Source organism: Ranitomeya imitator, chromosome 4 (genome assembly GCF_032444005.1).
Source record: "Ranitomeya imitator isolate aRanImi1 chromosome 4, aRanImi1.pri, whole genome shotgun sequence".
In the NCBI taxonomy this organism is placed as follows: domain Eukaryota; kingdom Metazoa; phylum Chordata; class Amphibia; order Anura; family Dendrobatidae; genus Ranitomeya; species Ranitomeya imitator.
Genome location: NC_091285.1, coordinates 27006897 through 27028318, shown reverse-complemented (window position 1 = coordinate 27028318; position 21422 = coordinate 27006897). Strand labels below are relative to the sequence as shown.

At 49.6% G+C, this 21422-nt stretch overlaps 1 protein-coding gene across 1 annotated transcript in view; it reads left to right on the top strand.

Annotated features, from left to right (window-relative positions):
• Positions 1 to 412: 412 nt before the first annotated feature.
• Positions 413 to 21422, top strand: part of LOC138673918 (uncharacterized) — a 29762-nt gene continuing 8752 nt past the window's right edge. The window contains exon 1 of the mRNA XM_069761948.1: positions 413 to 1123. Within this exon, the coding sequence (XP_069618049.1) occupies positions 494 to 1123 (630 nt within the window). The 5' untranslated portion in view covers positions 413 to 493. The remainder of the gene's footprint in view (positions 1124 to 21422) is intronic.

Here is a 21422-nt window from a genome sequence, read left to right as displayed (position 1 = left end):
AGAGAAAAAGACACTTAAAGGGGACCGGCCTCTTCTTACTCCATGAAATATGCAATAAGCAGCATTGCAGTACTACTCACGCCCAGCAGGTGGCAGCATTCAAACATTCATCAGTCACTTACCTGACCCATATGTGCCTGTGCCAAATCTAATAATACATCTGCATAGAGGAGCTCAGATTTAGTAAATTATATAAATCTGACTTTATGCAGCCACCACTAGGGGGAGCTCACTGTATATAGATTTACACAGCCACCACTAGAGGGAGCTCACAGTATATAGATTTACACAGCCACCACTAGAGGGAGCTCACAGTATATAGATTTACACAGCCACCACTAGAGGGAGCTCACAGTATATGCATTTACACAGCCACCACTAGGAGCTTGTAGTCTGTGGAGGAAGGTGCTGTTCTGTTTGCTCCAGGAGAGTCACCAGTTTTTCACCCAGGAATCCCCCCCTCTCTGACCCAGGAAAGAGAGGGGTGTATTGGATGGACTGTGGGGCTGAGTCCCCGTCTCCCACCCCTCGGTCTAAGCCGGCGAGGGGTGGGAGCTCATCGCTACCGGCAAAGAGGGTCACCAGATCCGGCAAGGCCCAGAACATGGTGGAGCCCAGGAAGACCCAGGAGGGCTGCAAAGCCCCTAAGGCTGAGGCGAGGGCCACTGCGGTGTCTCCTCCCGGAGGTGAGCGGAGTACTCGCAGAGGTGCAGCGGCGCCGGTGCCGAAGGATTGGGGCACTAGGGCCGCACGGGAGCCGGTTGACAGCTATGCCTCCCGTGTCCATGCGTACCTCAGCGAGCATGAGGAGGCTGGGAAGACCCTCAGGAGACTCCGGGAGGAGATGAAGGAGGTGAGGCAAGCGGCAAGCAGAGCCTCCCGCACAGAGAAGTCTGCCCTAACAGCCAGGATATCCAGCTTGGGGATATGCATTGAGGGCATGGAAGCCCGGAGAGCGGCGATATTAAATAACAGCGGGCCCTTCCGGGAAAAGCTGGAGAATGACGACCGATTCCACAACATGGCTGCTGCAAAGGAGCCAGAGGGGTCTCAGCGTCCGACCCAGGTGGAGGAGGTGGACCATGAGGAGATGGAGGAGGCACCGTACCCACCTGGGGGCTTGGTAAGTGATCTCCAGGCCACACACAGCGGGATAGATCCAGTGCAGGTCCCACTCCCATCAGACCATAGTATTTCAGAGGATGATGGGGGTGATGCGGATGATAGCAGCAGCGATAACAGCAGTAGTGGGGGTTGCCTCGTCTTGCAGCAGATCCGTCAGCTAGAGTCCCCAGTAAATTATGCCCACCTGAAGTTTGGGGATGAGGTCTGCGGGGACGAGGCAACCGGGAGGGGGAAAAAGAAAAGGAAGAAAACATCGGAGGAGAGGATGGTGTTTGTCCCCCTTCCTGGGACCCCACGATCCCGCTGTGTGGAGCCCGCTACCCACCCCGGCCCGGGACCTGCAGTGGGTCCGGTGCGAGGGAGCGGGGAGAGTACAAGTCATATGGCGCAGGTCGCCGTCTCTGCTGGCGGTAGCAGAGGGGGCGAGAGTGGGCATGCGGCTGCAGAGCCGGACAGTGTGCATGGTCTGGAGAGTGGCCCTGTGGCGGGCAGTAATAAAACCTGTGGAGGTGTCCAGGCCCGATCCTCTGTGGAAACGGGGGACGGCCTGGCGCCTGCTGCACCCGCTGACGCTCGGGGGGTAGGGGCTGTGGGTACCTTGCCGGTGGTCACCGCTCCCCGCAGTGTTGGCGGTGCGCTGTCAGCCGGGGCCGCATCATCGGCGGCGTGTGCTGTGGTGTCGGGGTCCCCCACATGCAGATCCGATGCTGGGTCAAAATCTGGGACCCCGGCACCGGTTATCATCTCGGGTGCAGCTGTAATGGCTGCAGTAATGCAGGTCCGGACGGCATCCTCGCCAAAGAAAGTCGCACCGCCGGGGTCCTCTGCATGTGTGTCACCTGTATCTGTGGGGGACCCGGCGGTGAAGTGCACACAGGAGCGTGGAGATGGTCTGCAGGAGAGGCTGGAGCAACAGTCTGCAGCTGCCAGCACATGCTCTGCTGAAAAGCAGGGTGTGGTAATTAAACCCTGCAGTATCGATCTTAAAGAGGCAGCTGCACTGCAAACAGCAACAACCCCAGCAGAGAGCAGGAAAAAAAATGTAAATAATAATGGAAGTGGTGCAAGTGGTGTGAATAGTGTGTGTGATGGTGATAATGGTGAAGGGTCAGGGGCAGTTTCTGCTGGAGGTATGGTTGGTGTGAATGGTGCCAGTGCGGTGATTTCTACTAGTGGAAATGGTGAGGCTGAGGTAAGTGAGGTGGAGATGGTTGACTGTGAGGTTCAGGGTTCAGGGAATATAGGGGCTGGTCCATCGTCCCCCTCACCTGCAGCCGCCATTAGTTATGCGGCTGCTGCCGCTGGGGTTCCACAGGGGTCTTCCTCATCTCCGGACCCAGGGAATGAAGCTTTTCGCCGCCGTTTCCTGGAGGCCCTCAAAAAAGGGGAGCAGACGATCAATGTAGAGGGAAGAGAGGTGGCGTTGTCCTACTGGCTAGATAAGTTTGGTCTAGCTGCCTTCCAAGAGAAAAGGGGGGGGGAGACCATGTGGTCCCTCCCGACAGCCGGGCAGGGGGTCTCCAGGAGAAATGTGGTTCGTCTTCGGTGGAGGGGCGATGAAGTGTGTCCATCCAGGACAAATGTGGTGAAGCTCCTCATGAAGATGGACTTCAGGGCTATTGACATCTTTGCTCTGATACATCCTTTTGGGACCTCCACCTTTGATATCAGCTTTGTTCGGCCGGAGGGCTTGGAGCTCTTTTGGTCGAATTATGAGCTGGTAAAAGAGGAGCCCGGCTGGCGAGGTTTCGCTGTGGAAGCAATTTCTCGCCAAAGTGGGCCGAAGAAAGTGACTGTTTTAACATGTAATGAGTCTCTTTCTGGCGTTGACATAATGACCTGGTTGAGTCGGTACGGCGAGGTTGTGGAGGTCCCGAAGAAGAACCGGGACGATTTTGGTATCTGGTCAGGGGGCTGGACCTTCATGGTAAAGTTGAAGCGTTCAGGGGGCACTGTCACCCACATCCCTTCCTCGGCTTTTCTGGGAAGGGATCGGATTCTGGTCTTCTACCAGGGGCAGCCGAAGGTATGCCACAGGTGCGGTGATCCTCGCCACTTCAGCGCGGGCTGCAAGGTGCAGAAATGTGCCTTGTGTGGCGAGGTAGGTCACCTCGCCGCATCCTGTGGTGTCATTCGATGTCACCTGTGTGGTGATCTAGGTCACCCGTTCAGCCGCTGCCCTCGTTCCTTCTCTAATGCCATGGCCAGCCGGGCGGAGGGGAGCCGTGAGGAAGTTCCTGGCGGTGCAACTTCTGCAGAGGTTGGAGGTGGTAGCGGGGGAGGAGCTGAGGGGCCGATGAGGAATGGCAGGGCTAGGGGCCCCTCTTACCAGCGGAGGCAGGCAAGGCGTCAGGAGGGCAGGGGGCAGGAGGAGCCTCGGGAAACTGGGGTAATGGCTGCCCCCTCCTCCGAGGCGACGGCCCATGTCACTGAGGCCCCGGGGGAGGAAGCGGTGAATGAGGAGATCAGACGGATGGACAATGAGGAAGTGGCTGATCTCTCAGATGCCTCTCAATATGAAAGTTTTGATGAGGATGGAGGGGAACAGCCAAAAGAAATGGGTGACAAGGGTACCAAAAGGAGTGCCAAGAGTGCCAAAAGTAAAAAAAAGAAGAAAAAAGGTGGAAAATCTTCTTCCCTGACCAAGGTGCCTAAGGAAGGTCCCACCAACTCCCCTCTGATCCCTCTCTCCAACCGGTTCCAAGCCCTTGACGATCCTGCTGAGACGGGAGTCGGGGGTGAGGTTCCGGAGGTAACATCGGGAGGGCCTTTGGGAGGCGGGGGAGTCCCTTCTCCGGGGGGTGTGTCTTCCTCGCGAGGTGGGGACGACCCTGGGTCCGGAGATGAGAAAGAGGTGGGAGGGATGGATACCTCTGTCTCTCTGAAAAGAAGAGGGGGGGCTTCATCGTCCGGAGACGAGCGGGCTAAGAAAAAGGGTGGGGTGAAGAAAAAGGCCATCTAACTCGATCACTCATGATGGCGGCACCCACCCCGTTGACTCTAGCGACCATTAATGTCGCTAGTATAAAGTCTGATGCGGCTAGATTTGCGGCCTTTGATTTTCTCACCCGATTTGAGGCTGAAATTTTGTTTTTGCAGGAGACCAGGCTTACGGATATGGGGGCCATACGCAAGGCGAAGAGCGAGTGGAGGTGCGGGTCTTCGTACTGGTCTCTTGCGGCCGAGCCGTGTAGCGGGGTGGCAGTCCTTTTTAAGACTGCATCGGTTGAATGCCGGAGAGTTATCGAGGTAGAAATGGGGAGGTGCCTGGTCTTAGACGTCTTCATGAGGGGACAGGAGCTTCGGCTCATTAACATCTATGGTCCGCAGTCAAAGTGGGACCGTAAATGTCTCTTCCTGAAGATTAAGCCCTATCTTTTTACCAGTCGGCAGGTGGTCTTTGGAGGTGACTTTAACACTGTCACAAGGCTTCGTGATAGGGGAGGCTCCATTGACCGGCTGGCTTATGATAGTAATACTCTTAAGGTACCGTCACACTTAGCGACGCTGCAGCGATACCGACAACGATCCGGATCGCTGCAGCGTCGCTGTTTGGTCGCTGGAGAGCTGTCACACAGACCGCTCTCCAGCGACCAACGATCCCGAGGTCCCCGGTAACCAGGGTAAACATCGGGTAACTAAGCGCAGGGCCGCGCTTAGTTACCCGATGTTTACCCTGGTTACCATCGTAAAAAAACAAACAGTACATACTTACATTCAGCTGTCTGTCCCTTGCCGTCTGTTTGCTGCACTGACTGCTGGCCGTAAAGTGAAAGCAGAGCACAGCCACAGCGGTGAGTCACCGCTGTGTGACTCACCGCTGTGCTGTGCTTTCACTTTCACTTTGCGGCCAGCAGTCAGTGCATCAAACAGACGGCAAGGGACAGACAGCTGAATGTAAGTATGTACTGTTTGTTTTTTTACGATGGTAACCAGGGTAAACATCGGGTTACTAAGCGCGGCCCTGCGCTTAGTTACCCGATGTTTACCCTGGTTACCAGTGAAGACATCGCTGAATCGGTGTCACACACACCGATTCAGCGATGTCTGCGGGGAGTCCAGCGACGAAATAAAGTTCTGGACTTTCTTCCCCGACCAGCGATCTCCCAGCAGGGGCCTGATCGCTGCTGCCTGTCACACTGGACGATATCGCTAGCGAGGACGCTGCAACGTCACGGATCGCTAGCGATATCGTCTAGTGTGACAGTACCTTTAATAGCATAGCTAGTGACGCTCGCCTGGTGGATGTCCACATCCGGCACACCCCAGGTCACTGTGGTTTCACCTTTCATAGAGGTAATTGTAGGTCTAGGATAGACAGGTTTTTTTTAAAGGAGGAAGCCATCTCTTCAGCAGTGTCCGTTGTTGAGGTGGAGTTCTCCGATCACTGTCTGATTTCTTTTTCTCTGAATGTTTCAGAAACCCCTCGGATGGGAAGGGGACTATGGAAGCTGAATTCGTCCCTCTTGGAAGAAGCAGAGATAATACAATCCTTTGAGGACTTTCTTCAGAGCCAGGTACCGCTTTTGGATCTCTGTAGCGATAAGTCAGAGTGGTGGGAGATGTTCAAAGATCGGGTTGCGAGTTTCTTCCGCCAGCTCTCGAGCCTCAGGAGCCTGTGCAGGTACCGCCTGTGTCAGGAACTGAGGAGGAAACTCGAACATCTCGTCTCGGCTGGAGGTGACCGTGAGGAGATCTCCAGAGTGAAGTCTTTACTCAAGAGGTGTCAGTACGATAGGCACACATCTTTGGTTTTTGAGAGGGATTTCGGGAGGTACCGCTCGCCTGACCCCTACAGAAACTGTAAGATGTCAGTGAGTTGTAAGGTGGTGACAGGTTTGGTCGACGATACGGGTTCCCTGAAAAGATCCAAATCAGGGATCCTGGAGGTGATCAGATCTTTCTACTCACACCTCTTGGGGAAGAGGGATCTGGATCGGAACGTGATGTCGGCTTTCCTGGCCGAGGCCGTCCCTGAGCCAGGGGATGACCCCTCGCTTCACGTTTTGACAGAACCAATCAGGGAAGAGGAAGTGCGACTGGCCATTGATGGGCTTCGGCCTAAGAAATCGCCAGGTCCGGATGGCTTAACATCCGAGTTTTATAAGACCTTTAGGGACTCCTTGGTCCCTCTCTTGACTGAGGTGTTTAACGAGTGTCTCTCCTTGGGCGCTCTTTCCCAGTCGATGAGGCAGTCTGCCCTGATTATCCTGTCAAAGGGTAAGGACCCGTCCCGTATTGAGAATTGGCGTCCCATAGCGCTTCTCAATACGGACCGGAAGGTTCTGGCAAAGGTGCTGTTCAAACGGCTGGTGAAGTTTGCACCCCGGCTCCTTTCGGGGGCCCAGCACTGCTCTGTTCCAGGCCGCAGTATGTTTAGTGCTGTGCTCGGTGTCCGAGAGGCAGTGGAGCAGGGCAGGGCAGGTCACTGGAAGGGGTACTTGCTGTCCTTAGACCAGGCGAAGGCTTTTGATCGGGTTAACCATGAGTACCTCTGGTCCGTCCTTCTGAGGTACGGTCTGCCTGGGGGGTTTGTAAATTGGCTAAAGATCTTGTACGCGGGGGCAGAGACTTTCCCGCTCGTGAATGGTTGGTCTGGCCGCCCTTTTGAGGTTGGGTCTGGGGTCCGCCAGGGCTGTCCATTGAGCCCGCTGTTATACGTGTTCGCGATAGATCCCCTTTTAAGGAGGATTGAGCGTGGGCCGTTGGCGGGAGTCAGGATGGACCAGGTGGCCCCGGAAGCCACTCTGAGGGTGGTAGCGTATGCCGATGACGTCTCCCTTTTCGTGTCCTCGGGTGAGGAGGCGGAGTGGGTCATGTCTGAGGTTGATCGCTACTCGGAGGCTTCTGGGTCCAGAATTAATCAGGAAAAGTGTGAGAGTCTCTGGCTGGGAGGGGGAGACCCTAGTTTTGGTCTCCCGGACACTCTTCCAGAGCCCCAGGCATCGGCAAAAATCCTAGGCATCGAATTTGGCCCTGGGGACTACCCCCAGCAAAATTGGGAGGGCAGACTTAAGATCGCCGCCCAGAAGGTGGACCAATGGAAGGGTTGGTCTTTGACCCTGAGGGAAAGGGTTAGCCTGGTTAAGGGTTTTTTGCTACCCTTGTTAATATACCTGGGCAGCGTCTGCATGTTGCCAGAGCCGCTCTGGACACGGGTCTACAGCCTGTTTTTCCAGATGTTATGGGGAAATGGGCTGAACCTAGTCAAGCGGGAGGTCACATATCGCACAAGGAGACTAGGAGGGTTGGGTATGGTCAACCCAGTGGTGTTTCTAATAAACACTTTTGTCAAGACTAACATCGCCAACCTCTGGTCAGAGAGGGCTCCTCCGTGGGTATTCTCCTGCAGGGGATGGCTTCGGCCCTTCTTCCAGGAATGGGAGACAGGAGGGCAAGTGAAGGACCTGCGCACACCGCACGGGCATCTCCCGGCTTACGCTACCCCGGTTCTGAAGGTGATCCGCCGGTGGGGTCTGGGAATGTGGGAGATCAGGACCATGTCGAGGAAATTCCTTGACAGGAGGGTTCTGTTGACCCATTTCCAGAAGCCTCTGGTGCTCAAAGATTGCCCAAGTCGGGATCTGGAGGGTGGGCTGAGGTTATTGAATTCTACACGGGTCCCCTTGAAGTTTTGAGACTTGGCTTGGCGCTGCTTCCATGGGAAACTGTACGTAAGGGACAACCTGAAGTGTAGGAACTCCGATGATCGGGGTTGTCCCCGTGAGGGGTGTTGCGACACGCTGGAAAGCATGGAGCACTTCCTCCTTCAGTGTCCTTTTAATACAGGGGTCTACAACAGGGTAGGTGCTTCCATAGGCTGGCCTCGGCTGGCACACCTTTCCTATGCGGAGTGGGCGTATGGGGCATTCGGATCCCTGGGTGGCCGAGATCGGGGCACTTTATTTCTAGTCAGTTTAGTCGTCAGGTTTTACACGTGGAACGCACGGTGCTTAGTGTCAACTCAGCAGAAAATCCTCCCCCGGGCCGAGGTTGTTAGGAACATTCTGGGTGCCCTGGTGAAGGTGCGCTCTCTGGAGTATGACAGGCTAGGTGCAGCGAGGGCCTCTCTTCTCTGGAGAGGGTTCTCATTTAATGTACCTAGGGCTTAGATAAGCAGGTAAGTGATAGGGACAGGTAGATAGCCTCAGTAGGGACAGGTAGATAGTTAGGGACAGGACAGGGACAGCCCAGGGACAGTTAGGTAGGCACGCGGTGAGTTAGGTAGGGTAGTAGGGTCAGGCAGGGAGAGACAGGGAAAGGTAGGTAGATAAATAGGGGCAGATGTCTAGACAGGTAGGGTCGGCTGGTAGAGTAAGGATTGCTAGGGTAGAAGCCTGTCATCTCCGGTTTCCCGGTGGCGGGCTGGGGCTTTTCACGATCAGATTTTTGTTTTGCAGAAGTGAATTACTGATATAGGGCTTACAGGCACCAATCCTGGCTCTGGGTAAGTGTTGTATATAGAGAGTTATGTAGTATTGTAATGTAAGGTGATGATCCTGTGGCTTTCAGGGTTAAAGCACCTGTCTTGTAAGCAAGAGGTTATGAGTTCCTTGGTGAGGTTATTTTTGTATTGTGTGGGTGTTTTTTTGTGGTGGGAGGGAGGGGTTTGGTGGTAGGTTGTTTATGGTTGTATTTGCTGTGTAAAAAGGAAAAAAAGGGGGGGGGGGGGGGAAAAAGGAAAAAATACAAAAAAAAAAAATTATAAAATTTAAAAAAAAAAAAATTGTGTGTTTTAGATAGATGTGTTTAAGCCAGGTGGCTATAGTGTTTCTTTTTGGGCGATGGACCAGAGTTTTCTTTGTTAGGTTTGCTATGAAGTGTGTATGTGCGCGTGTATTAATAAAATGTTTCTTCTCTCCTTGGGTGATGTAACCTGGGGAGGAGGAGATCTGGAGAATCATAAAGTGAAAAGACAAGTAAAGGACAGAAAACAACAAGAAAGAAAGATGGAGGAAGCTTCTCTGAGAAAGAAGAAGGCAGTTTGTTTTCTTTTGCGGGGTTGCTTTGACTGGGGGCTGTTATGCTGGACTCGGACTTTGCTTTGGACTGGGGGGATAATGTTGGACTCGGACAGTTGCTTTTGCTGGGGTTTTGATTTTTGCTGTTTATTGTAAGTTTTGTATTTTTATAATAAAAGAGTTCACTGTATATGGAGTTACACAGCCACCACTAGAGGGAGCTCACTGTATATGGATTTACACAGCCACCACTAGAGGGAGCTCACTGTATATGGATTTACACAGCCACCCCCAGAGGGAGCTCACTGTATATGGAGTTACACAGCCACCACTAGAGGGAGCTCACTGTATGCCAGAAGCAGGGGAAAAAGCCACAGTCATAAATGTGGTGACTAGGGTTGAGCGAAACGGGTCGAACATTTTCAAAAGTCGCCGACTTTTAACAAAGTCGGGTTTCATGAAACCCGATCCGACCCCTGTGCGGGGTCGGCCATGCGGTACGCGACTTTTGCGCCAAAGTCGCGTTTCAATGACGCGAAAAGCGCCATTTCTCAGCCAATGAAGGTAAACGCAGAGTGTGGGCAGCGTGATGACATAGGTCCTGGTCCCCACCATCTTAGAGAAGGGCATTGCAGTGATTGGCTTGCTGTCTGCGGCATCACAGGGGCTATAAAGGGGCGTTCCCGCCGACCGCCATGTTACTGCTGCTGATCTGAGCTTAGGGAGAGGTTGCTGCCGCTTCGTCAGAAGCAGGGATAGCGTTAGGCAGGGTCCATTAACCACCAAACCGCTTGTGCTGTAGCGATTTCCACTGCCCAACACCACCTTCGGTGTGCAGGGACAGTGGAAGCTACATTTTTTTTTTTTTTCCTCAGCGCTGTAGCTCATTGGGCTGCCCTAGAAGGCTCCCTGATAGCTGCATTGCTGTGTGTACGCCGCTGTGCAAACCAACTGCTTTTTTCAAAGCACAAATCCTCTTGTTCCTTCCTTTCTGCACAGCTATCTTGTTTGTTTGTCCACATTTTTTATTTAATTTGTGCATCAGTCCACTCCTTATTGCTGCCTGCCATACCTGGCTGAGATTACTGCAGGGAGATAGTAATTGTTGGACACTCCCTGTTTTTTTTTTTTTTTTTTGTGGGAGATTAAGATTGACATTTCTGCTAGAGTGCCATCCCTGTCTGTGTCATCTCTCACTCAGTGGGCCATAGAAAGCCTATTTATTTTTTTTTGCTTGATTTGGGTTCTAAAATCTACCTGAAAAAATCACAACATCAATCAGTGGGAGAAAAATATTGGCCTCAGGGCTTGTGTGCCACTCCTGACTCCTGTGTGTGCCATCTCTCACTCAGTGGGCCATAGAAAGCCTATTAATTTTTTTGCTTGATTTGGGTTCTAAATTCTACCTGAAAAAATCAATAAATCAATCAGTGGGAGAAAAATATTGGCCATATATTGTGCCAGTCCTAAGCGTGCCATCTCTCTCTCTCAGATAGTGGGCCATAGAAAGCCTATTTATTATTTTTTTGATTGGGTTTATAAATTTTCCCTGGAAAAAAAAAAAAAAGTGGGAGATTAATATTGGCCTCTGGGCTTGTGTGCCAGTCCTGAGCGTGCCATCTCTCTCACAAATAGTGGGCCATAGAAAGCCTATTTATTTTTTTGGTTGATTTGGGTTCTAAATTCTACCTGAAAAAATCACTAAATCAATCAGTGGGAGAAAAATATTGGCCTCTGGGCTTGTGTGCCACTCCTGACTCCTGTGTGCGTCCTCTCTCACTCAGTGGGCCCTACAAAGCCTATTTTTTTTTTATTTGTTTTCTAAATTCTCCCTGAAAAAATCATTTTATTTTATTTCTAAATTATTCCTGAAAAAATCATTTATTTTTTATTTTTTATTTTTCTAAAGTCTCCCTGAAAAAAAAATAAAAAATCAAATCAGTGGGAGATTAATATTGCCCTTTCTGCTTGTGTGCCAGTCTTGACTCCTGGGTGTGCCATCTCTCTCTCTCCAATTGTGGGCCATAGAAAGCCTATTAATTTTTTTGCTTGATTTGGGTTCCAAAATCTACCTGAAAAAATCACTAAATCAATCAGTGGGAGATAAATATTGGCCTCTGGGCTTGTGTGCCACTCCTGACTCCTGTGTGCGTCCTCTCTCACTCAGTGGGCCCTACAAAGCCTATTTTTTTTTTATTTGTTTTCTAAATTCTCCCTGAAACAATCATTTCATTTTATTTGGTTTATAAATTCTTCTTTAAAAAATCATTTTTTTTTATTATTTTTTTTTTTCTAAAGTCTCCCTTTTAAAAAAAAAACAACAAATCAGTGGGAGATTAATATTTACATTTGTGCTTCAGTGACAGTCCTGCGTGTGTGGCATCTCTCTCATTTGTTGCCACCAACAACAGAGTGTGTAACATTGTGCCTGATTTTCGTTGTGGTCTCACCCACCTGTAAAGGGGTAGCTAAATCATACTGAAGTTATAGCTCACCGTGTAAGTTGTGTGACAGCAACAAATACCGTTAGTTTGGTAACGTTTTTAAAACAATGAGGAAGTCTGGTGGAAGAGGTCGTGGCCGGGGGCGTTCATTGTCAGCTGGTAATGAGGGTAGTGGTAGTGGTGGAGCATCAGCTGGTCGTGGGAAAAAAAATATTGCACCTAAGTCTGGAGCTGTGGAGCCAGGTTCGTCGTCTGGCTACACAAGGCCTCGAACGCTCCCTTTTCTGGGAGTAGGAAAACCGCTTTTAAAGCCGGAGCAGCAAGAGCAAGTTTTGGCTTATCTTGCTGACTCAGCCTCTAGCTCTTTTGCCTCATCTCGTGAAACTGGTAAAAGTAAAAGCAGCGCGTCGTTAGTGGATGTTCACGGTCAGGGACAAGTCGCTTCCTTGTCCTCTTCAGCAAAAACAACAACAGAGAAGAATGCAGCAGGCGACACAACGGGTTACTCCATGGAGCTCTTTACACATACCGTCCCTGGCTTAGAAAGTGAAGCAGTTAACAGTCCATGCCCATTACAAGTTGAATCTGACATGGAGTGCACTGATGCACAGCCACAGCCAGACTACTATGCTGGTCCTTTGACTCAGACCACAACATTGCCCTCGCAGGGTGCTGATCAAGAATCAGACCCTGATGAGACTATGTTGCCCCATCACGAACGCTATACCACCGACCGACACGGTGACACAGACGAAGTTGCACACGAGCTACAAGAAGAGGTAATAGATGACCCAGTTCTTGACCCCGATTGGCAGCCATTGGGGGAACAGGGTGCAGGCGGCAGCAGTTCTGAAGCGGAGGAGGAAGGGCCGCAGCAGGCATCAACATCGCAACAGGTTCCATCTGCCGGGCCCGTATCTTGGCCAAAACGCGTGGCAAAGTCAAAACCTGTTGGAGGACAGCGTGGCCATCCGGTTAAAGCTCAGTCTGCAATGCCTGAAAAGGTATCCGATGCTAGAAAGAGTGCAGTCTGGCACTTTTTTAAACAACATCCAATTGATCAGCGCAAAGTCATCTGTCAAAAATGTTCAACTACCTTAAGCAGAGGGCAGAATCTGAAAAGTCTCAATACAAGTTGCATGCATAGACATTTAACCACCATGCATTTGCAAGCCTGGACTAACTACCAAACGTCCCTTAAGGTTGTAGCACCCTCGGCCAATGAAGCTAGTCAGCAACGCAACATCCCTTCCGGCAGTGTAGGGCCACCATTTTCTGCACCACCTGCAGTATCTGTGCAGGTTTCTTTGCCAGGCCAAAGCAGTCAGGGTCAGGGAATCACCAGTTTCGTAGTAGGAAACACTGCATCTAGGGCACCGGCGGCAACAATACCATCTCCCACCGTCTCTCAGTCTGCCATGTCCACCGGCACCCCCGCTAGTTCCACGATCTCCAGCTCTCCAGTCCAGCTCACCCTACATGAGACTATGGTTAGAAAAAGGAAGTACTTAGCCTCGCATCTGCGTACACAGGGTTTGAACGCCCACATAGCTAGACTAATCTCGTTAGAGATGATGCCCTACCGGTTAGTTGAAAGCGAAGCTTTCAAAGCCCTGATGGACTACGCTGTACCACGCTACGAGCTACCCAGTCGACACTTTTTTCCAGAAAAGCCATCCCAGCCCTCTACCAGCATGTTAAAGAGCGCATCGTCCATGCACTCAGGCAATCTGTGACCACAAAGGTGCACCTGACAACAGATGCATGGACCAGTAGGCATGGCCAGGGACGTTACGTGTCCATCACGGCACACTGGGTAAATGTGGTGGATGCAGGGTCCACAGGGGACAGCAAGTTTGGGACAGTTCTGCCTAGCCCACGGTCTAGGAAACAGTTGGCTGTAGCCGTTCGCACCCCCTCCTCCTCCTCCTCGTCCTCCTGCAGAAGCGAGACCTCGTCCACAGACCGCAGTCGCACAACCACTCCATCCGCAGCTGCCACTGTTGCACACCAGGTCTCCCATTATGGGGCAGCTACTGGCAAACGTCAGCAGGCTGTATTGGCTATGAAGTGTTTGGGCGACAACAGACACACCGCTGAAGTTCTGTCCGAGTTCTTGCGGAAGAAACGCAGTCGTGGCTGGGCACTGTAGATCTTGAGGCAGGCAAGGTAGTGAGTGATAACGGAAGGAATTTCATGGCTGCCATCTCCCTTTCCCAACTGAAACACATTCCTTGCCTGGCTCACACCTTAAACCTGGTGGTGCAGTGCTTCCTGAAAAGTTATCCGGGGTTATCCGACCTGCTCCTCAAAGTGCGTGGACTTTGCTCACATATCCGCCGTTCGCCCGTACACTCCAGCCGTATGGAGACCTATCAGCGTTCTTTGAACCTTCCCCAGCATCGCCTAATCATAGACGTTGCAACAAGGTGGAACTCAACACTGCACATGCTTCAGAGACTGTGCGAACAGAGGCGGGCTGTTATGTTTTTGTGGGAGGATACACATACACGGGCAGGCAGTAGGATGGCAGACATGGAGTTGTCAGGTGTGCAGTGGTCGAAGAGTCAAGACATGTGTCAAGTCCTTCAGTGTTTTGAGGAATGCACACGGCTGGTTAGTGCAGACAACGCCATAATAAGCATGAGCATCCCCCTAATGCGTCTGCTGATGCAAAGTTTGACGCACATAAAGGATCAGGCGTCTGCACCAGAGGAAGAGGAAAGCCTTGATGACAGTCAGCCATTGTCTGGCCAGGGCAGTGTACAGGATGAGGTAGCGGGCGAACAGGAGGAGGAGGACGAGGAGGATGATGGGGATGATTATATTTTTAATGAGGAAGCTTTTCCGGGGCCACTGGAAATTGTTGGCGCGGCAAGGCCGGGTTCTGGTTTTTTGAGGGACACAAGTGACGTGGATTTGCCTGAAACTGCCCCTCAACCAAGCACAACCGCAGATTTGAGAACTGGAACTTTGGCCCACATGGCGGATTATGCCTTACGTATCCTCAAAAGGGACACACGCATAACAAAAATGATGAACGATGACGATTACTGGTTGGCCTGCCTCCTTGATCCTCGCTATAAAGGCAAATTGCAAAATATAATGCCACATGAGAACTTGGAACTAATATTAGCAACCAAACAATCAACTCTTGTTGACCGTTTGCTTCTGGCATTCCCTGCACACAGCGCCCGTGATCGTTCTCACACGAGCTGCAGGGGCCAGCAGACCAGAGGAGTTAGAGGGGCAGAAATCAGAAGTGGCGTTGGCCAGAGGGGTTTTCTGACCAGGTTGTGGAGTGATTTTGCTATGACCGCAGACAGGACAGGTACTGCTGCATCAATTCAAAGTGACAGGAGACAACATTTGTCCAGTATGGTTACTAACTATTTTTCATCCCTTATCGACGTTCTCCCTCAACCGTCATTCCCATTTGATTACTGGGCATCAAAATTAGACACCTGGCCAGAATTGGCAGAATATGCATTGCAGGAGCTTGCTTGCCCGGCAGCTAGTGTCTTATCAGAAAGAGTATTCAGTGCTGCAGGTTCAATACTAACAGAAAAAAGGACTCGTCTGGCTACCCAAAATGTAGATGATCTAACCTTCATTAAAATGAACCACAACTGGATTTCGAAATCTTTTGCCCCACCTTGCCCGGCTGACACCTAGCTTTCCTATGTAAAGGTCTTGCCTGTGGACTATTCTGAACGACTTTTCCAATCTCGTAATTTGCAGCACCTGATTGTCCAGCATCCGACATGTTAACACCTCCCTAAATGGCCAAAGTCCCCACACGGGGCCGTGGTATCGCCACTTGGCGCCAGCACCCGTGAGAGTACTGTTTGTCTGAAGAGGTGGGTGTGCCCGCTTTTGGTCGACGGCACTGCCACTAGGTCCCTCCTAGTACAATAAAGTGTCTCTGGCGGTGGTGGTGCGCACCCAACGTCAGACACACCGTTGTAATATGAGGGGCCCTGGGCCTGTACCGCCGGCGACAAGACAGTCCCCCCCCAGGTCAAACAGTGCTCTACCACTTGCAAAATTTTCTCTCACAGCTCCACCAATGTTTAGTCTATGCGCTGACATCCTTCAATGCCTGGCACTGTCAATACCATTGTATTGACATTTTTCTTATGTTAGGCCTTCGAAGCCTGTCTGCGGTCACTCCTTCCACTAGGCCTCCACTGACCTGTCTACTGCTGCCCGTGTTCCCCTGGAACCAATTTTAAATTGCCTACAGCCAGCCCAATTTATTATGTTAGGGCTTTGAAGCCTGTCTGCGGTCCCTCCTTCCACTAGGCCTCCACTGACCTGTCTACTGCTGCCCGTGTTCCCCTGGAACCAATTTTAAATTGCCTACAGCCAGCCCAATTTATTATGTTAGGGCTTCGAAGCCTGTCTGCGGTCCCTCCTTCCACTAGGCCTCCACTGACCTGTCTACTGCTGCCCGTGTTCCCCTGGAACCAATTTTAAATTGCCTACAGCCAGCCCAATTTATTATGTTAGGGCTTTGAAGCCTGTCTGCGGTCCCTCCTTCCACTAGGCCTCCACTGACCTGTCTACTGCTGCCCGTGTTCCCCTGGAACCAATTTTAAATTGCCTACAGCCAGCCCAATTTATTATGTTAGGGCTTCGAAGCCTGTCTGCGGTCCCTCCTTCCACTAGGCCTCCACTGACCTGTCTACTGCTGCCCGTGTTCCCCTGGAACCAATTTTAAATTGCCTACAGTCAGCCCAATTTATTATGTTAGGGCTTCGAAGCCTGTCTGCGGTCCCTCCTTCCACTAGGCCTCCACTGACCTGTCTACTGCTGCCCGTGTTCCCCTGGAACCAATTTTAAATTGCCTACAGCCAGCCCAATTTATTATGTTAGGGCTTTGAAGCCTGTCTGCGGTCCCTCCTTCCACTAGGCCTCCACTGACCTGTCTACTGCTGCCCGTGTTCCCCTGGAACCAATTTTAAATTGCCTACAGCCAGCCCAATTTATTATGTTAGGGCTTCGAAGCCTGTCTGCGGTCCCTCCTTCCACTAGGCCTCCACTGACCTGTCTACTGCCGCCCGTGTTCCCCTGGAACCAATTTTAAATTGCCTACAGCCATGTGTTATTATTTTAGGCCTTCGATGCCTGTCTGCGGTCACTCCTTCCACTAGGCCTCCACTGACCACACCACTGCTGCCCGTATACCCCTGGAACCAACATCAGAAAATATAAAAATAAGTATTTTGCTTATAAAAAAGAAAATACTGGAGAGATATCAAATGCAGACATTTTAACATTAAAAACAAACACATACAACAAAAATCTGGTACAGTACTAAAAATGGCCACCAGCTACAATAACTTTCTCCTGCAAGTAGTTAACTGAAAGTTTTTTTCAATTTAAAACACAGATATGGCATCCACCGAGTGTTCTTCTGTCGCGTCTTCTTTATATTATTGCCAAGAAGATGCAAAACAATGAAAATAATAAAATCATTATTTACCAAAAAAATAGAGTAAGTCAAAACCACATTGCAAATAAACATTCATTACAAATAAAGAAGCAGGGCGCGTCCGAGGGTGAGTATATACCTAATAAGAATATAATCACCCTCGGACGCGCCCTGCTTCTTTCCGACAGCCTTCCTTCCTAAGAATCAGCCCTTCCGTGGTGTAGAGAGAGGGTGTGTTACACTCCAAGGTGTTCCCCAGGTTGCCTTTCCTGAGCTTCGATCTTCATGCTCTCGTTTAGTAGTTGTCGGAAAGTAGGCTGCATTAGGCCTACAAATTGGGTATGGGGTGGAGAGAGATGGTGTGTTACACTCCAAGGTGTTCCCCAGGTTTCCTTGCCATTGCTTCGGTCTTCCGACTCTCGTTTAGTAGTTGTAGAAAACTACACTGCATTAGGCCTACAACATGGGTATAGGGTGGAGAGAGATGGTGTGTTCCACTCCAAGGTGTTCTCCAGGTTTCCTCGCCATTGCTTCGATCTTCAGACTCTCGTTTAGTAGTTGTAGAAAACTACACTGCATTAGGCCTACAACATGGGTATAGGGTGGAGAGAGATGGTGTGTTCCACTCCAAGGTGTTCTCCAGGTTGCCTTTCCAGAGCTTCGATCTTAATGCTCTCGTTTAGTAGTTGTTGGAAACTACACTGCATTAGGCCTCCAAATTGGGTATGGGGTGGAGAGAGATGGTGTGTTACACTCCAAGGTGTTCTCCAGGTTTCCTCGCCATTGCTTCGATCTTCAGACTCTCGTTTAGTAGTTGTAGAAAACTACACTGCATTAGGCCTACAAAATGGGTATCGGGTGGAGAGAGATGGTGTGTTACACTCCAAGGTGTTCCCCAGGTTTCCTTGCCATTGCTTCGGTCTTCCGACTCTCGTTTAGTAGTTGTAGAAAACTACACTGCATTAGGCCTACAAAATGGGTATGGGGTGGAGAGAGATGGTGTGTTCCACTCCAAGGTGTTCTCCAGGTTGCCTTTCCTGAGCTTCTATCTTCAGGCTCTCGTTAAATTGTGGTTAAATGGAACAACTGCATTTGGCGTACTAGTTGGTTTGGGGCCTACTAACAGTGTCTGCCGCTCCTTGCTGTTCTCCTGGTTTCCTGTCCTGAAATTCCGTTTTCAGGCGCTCGTTAAGTAGTTATTAATGTTAGACTGCATTTGGCCTACTAGTTGGGTTGGGGCCTACTATCGGTGTCTGCCACTCCTTGCTGTTCTCCTCCACTGAACAAAGCTGTGCCGCCTGTTTACTACGGTTGCCAATTTTGAACTGCATTTAGCCAACTTTATTCTTTGGGCCTATATCTGTGTTTCCTCCTCATCCTGCCCATTGCCCAGCCAGTGATAGATGAGTCTGCTGGTACATTGACCCATAACGCAACATTCCCCGTACACGCTACACAACAACATTGTGACCCTGCTGAAAGTCAGGTTGCTCTTCCCGCATACCATACCACCTTACACGGGGACAAAGAGGAAGGTGCAGATGAAAGTGCAGGTTCCTTCATCAGGTGGGGGGAGGAATACTAGTTGGTGACGTCACTGGCACAGGGCCTCTCATAGTACGCAAAAGTGTTGCTGCCGGTGGGAGGCGCCCCCGCCGTGCAAACACACCGCTGTACTTTGAGGGGCCCTGTGCCAGTGCCAATGCCAACGAGTGGGCCCCCCCTGCTTGCTCAGGTTCACAGCACTTGCAAAGTTGAAATACTTACCTCTCCCTGCTCCACTGCCGTGACGTGGTCCAGATTTCCTGAGCCCACTAATTACTTGAACCAGCCCTACCCCCCACAACTTTAGCCAAATGATCCCCAATTTCAAATGCCTTCCAATTATTATAAGGTAAATTACGCTTGACAAGCTTCATTAAGAAGAATGGATGGTTTTGACATTAAAATGGGCACTCTAGGTGTTTTCCTGGCCCCCACTCACTGCCGACTATGCTGCCCCATTGACTTGCATTGGGTTTCGTGTTTCGGTCGATCCCGACTTTACGTCATAATCGGCCGATTTCACTCGACCCGACTTTTGAGATAGTCGGGTTTCGCGAAACCCGGCTCGACTCTAAAAAGGTCAAGGTCGCTCAACTCTAGTGGTGACATCAGACTATGAAGGACGCCACCTTGTGAATGATTATGAATTTCCCTAATTTTTTATTTTTCACAACGTGACATTTTTGGGATTTGATTTGCTGGTTGGATTCTTTTGCGTGCCATCATTATGTCATGTGATCGGGCATATCGCTGGAAGAGGATGCCAAGGGTCTGTAGCGAAAAACAGCTTATCCGGTCATAACAAATGATCCAAAAATGCATAAAATTAGGATATAAAGTGATAAAAGTAAAAAAACAAAAACAAAAAAAAAAACCTTATAATCACTGCCATCATCCTCAACATCAGTACCGGCTCAATGATGAAAGCGAAGAGCGGAGTGAAATACAGTAACATCGCTCCTAGTAGAATCAATATCTGCATTATTAATTTAGGAAGCACTTGGATCTTCTTGACAACACAGCAGAAAAAAAATCCTTATAATAAAGGATGAATAGTTGCCATGAATAATTAATAATAAGCATCTGACAATCTCAGGGTCTTAACTAGGTAAATGGATTGTTTTTAAGCTATAAGGTTCAATTCAGCTGTAAGTGCAGCATGGGGTGTGTAGGTACTGTGTGTATATATATATATATATATATATATATATATATATATATATATATATATATATATATATATATATATTAAAACTAACCTCTGATATAACAGTGACAGAATACGATTTAAAATGAATTTTCAACAGGCTACTTATCATCACAGGCAGGAACATATTGACTGAAAATACCTCTTGTAACCCAGTATTCACCCATCACAATAGTCAATGTCTCCTCCGACCCCACTCGTTCCTTCAAATCGAAGTTTGCACACGCTCATTAGCTGCCTGCCTCAATGCAGAAAGAGCAGGGGGCGGAGTCTGTCCTTTGCTGCTAATGTACATGTGCATTTCCTGAAACTACAGGAAGTAAGAGACTAGAAAAGCCCCCCAGTGGCCAGTGTAAGAATTGCTAGACTTCTATTTTTTATTTTCAACTAAATTTGTGATATGGAAAAAAACAAACATTGACACAAATTAAAAAAAAATAACATTAACAATAGTTCATTTTCTGATGACCGGGCGATTGTTCATTATTGGACTTTTGTTTTTCCTTTTGGAACATTGTTATTTTCCTGTGCACATAGCCATATGAGGGCTGTTGTTTTTTTTTTGTAGGAGGAGTTGTATTTTTGAGGAACACCATTCACCTTACCATGCAATGTACTGGAGAAAGAAAAAAAAAACATTTTTTTTTAATGTTTTTTTTTTAATTTATCTTTTTTATTAATATATATATATTTTAGCTCCCTAAGGGAGGTTGAACCTGTTATTTTTATAGCTTGTTTACTGAGAATTATGGCCACAGGCTGAGGGGCAGTAGGACCATTCCACGTTATGTGGAGATTAAAGGCTCATACTCATTTGTGCGAGAAACGGACGAGTGCAATCCGATAAAAATTCAGATTACACTCGGACCAATGTTATTCAATAGGTGACATCTTATTTGCGAGTTTTTTCTCAGCCGAAATCGGACTGAGAAAAAAATCGCAGCATGCTTCGTATTGCTGCGATTCTCGGATGAGACTCGCCAATGTCAATGGGTGCGAGGAAAAAAAAATCCCACAGCACTCGCACCATGTGAGTGCTGTCCGATTGTTACGCATCAGTGTCCTTTGAAAAGCCGGCAATTCATGTGCAGTGTACAGTAAAATCACACTGACAGGTTAGAATGGAATAGATATATACACATAGAATACATATATACACTGCTCAAAAAAATAAAGGGAACACTTAAACAACAGAAAATAACTCCAAGTAAATCAAACTTCTGTGAAATCAAACTGTCCACTTAGGAAGCAACACTGATTGACAATCAATTTCACATGCTGTTGTGCAAATGGAATAGACAACAGAAGGAAATTATTGGCAATTATCAAGACACGCTCAATAAAGGAGTGGTTCTGCAGGTGGGGACCACAGATCACATCTCAGTACCAATGCTTTCTGGCTGATGTTTTGGTCACTTTTGAATGTTGGTTGTGCTTTCACACTCGTGGTAGCATGAGACGGACTCTACAACCCACAAAAGTGGCTCAGGTAGTGCAGCTCATCCAGGATGGCACATCAATGCAAGCTGTGGCAAGAAGGTTTGCGGTGTCTGTCAGCGTAGTGTCCAGAGGCTGGAGGCGCTACTAGGAGACAGGCCAGTACACCAGGAGATGTGGAGGGGGCCGTAGGAGGGCAACAACTCAGCAGCAGAACCGCTACCTCAGCTTTTGTGCGAGGAGGAACAGGAGGAGCACTGCCAGAG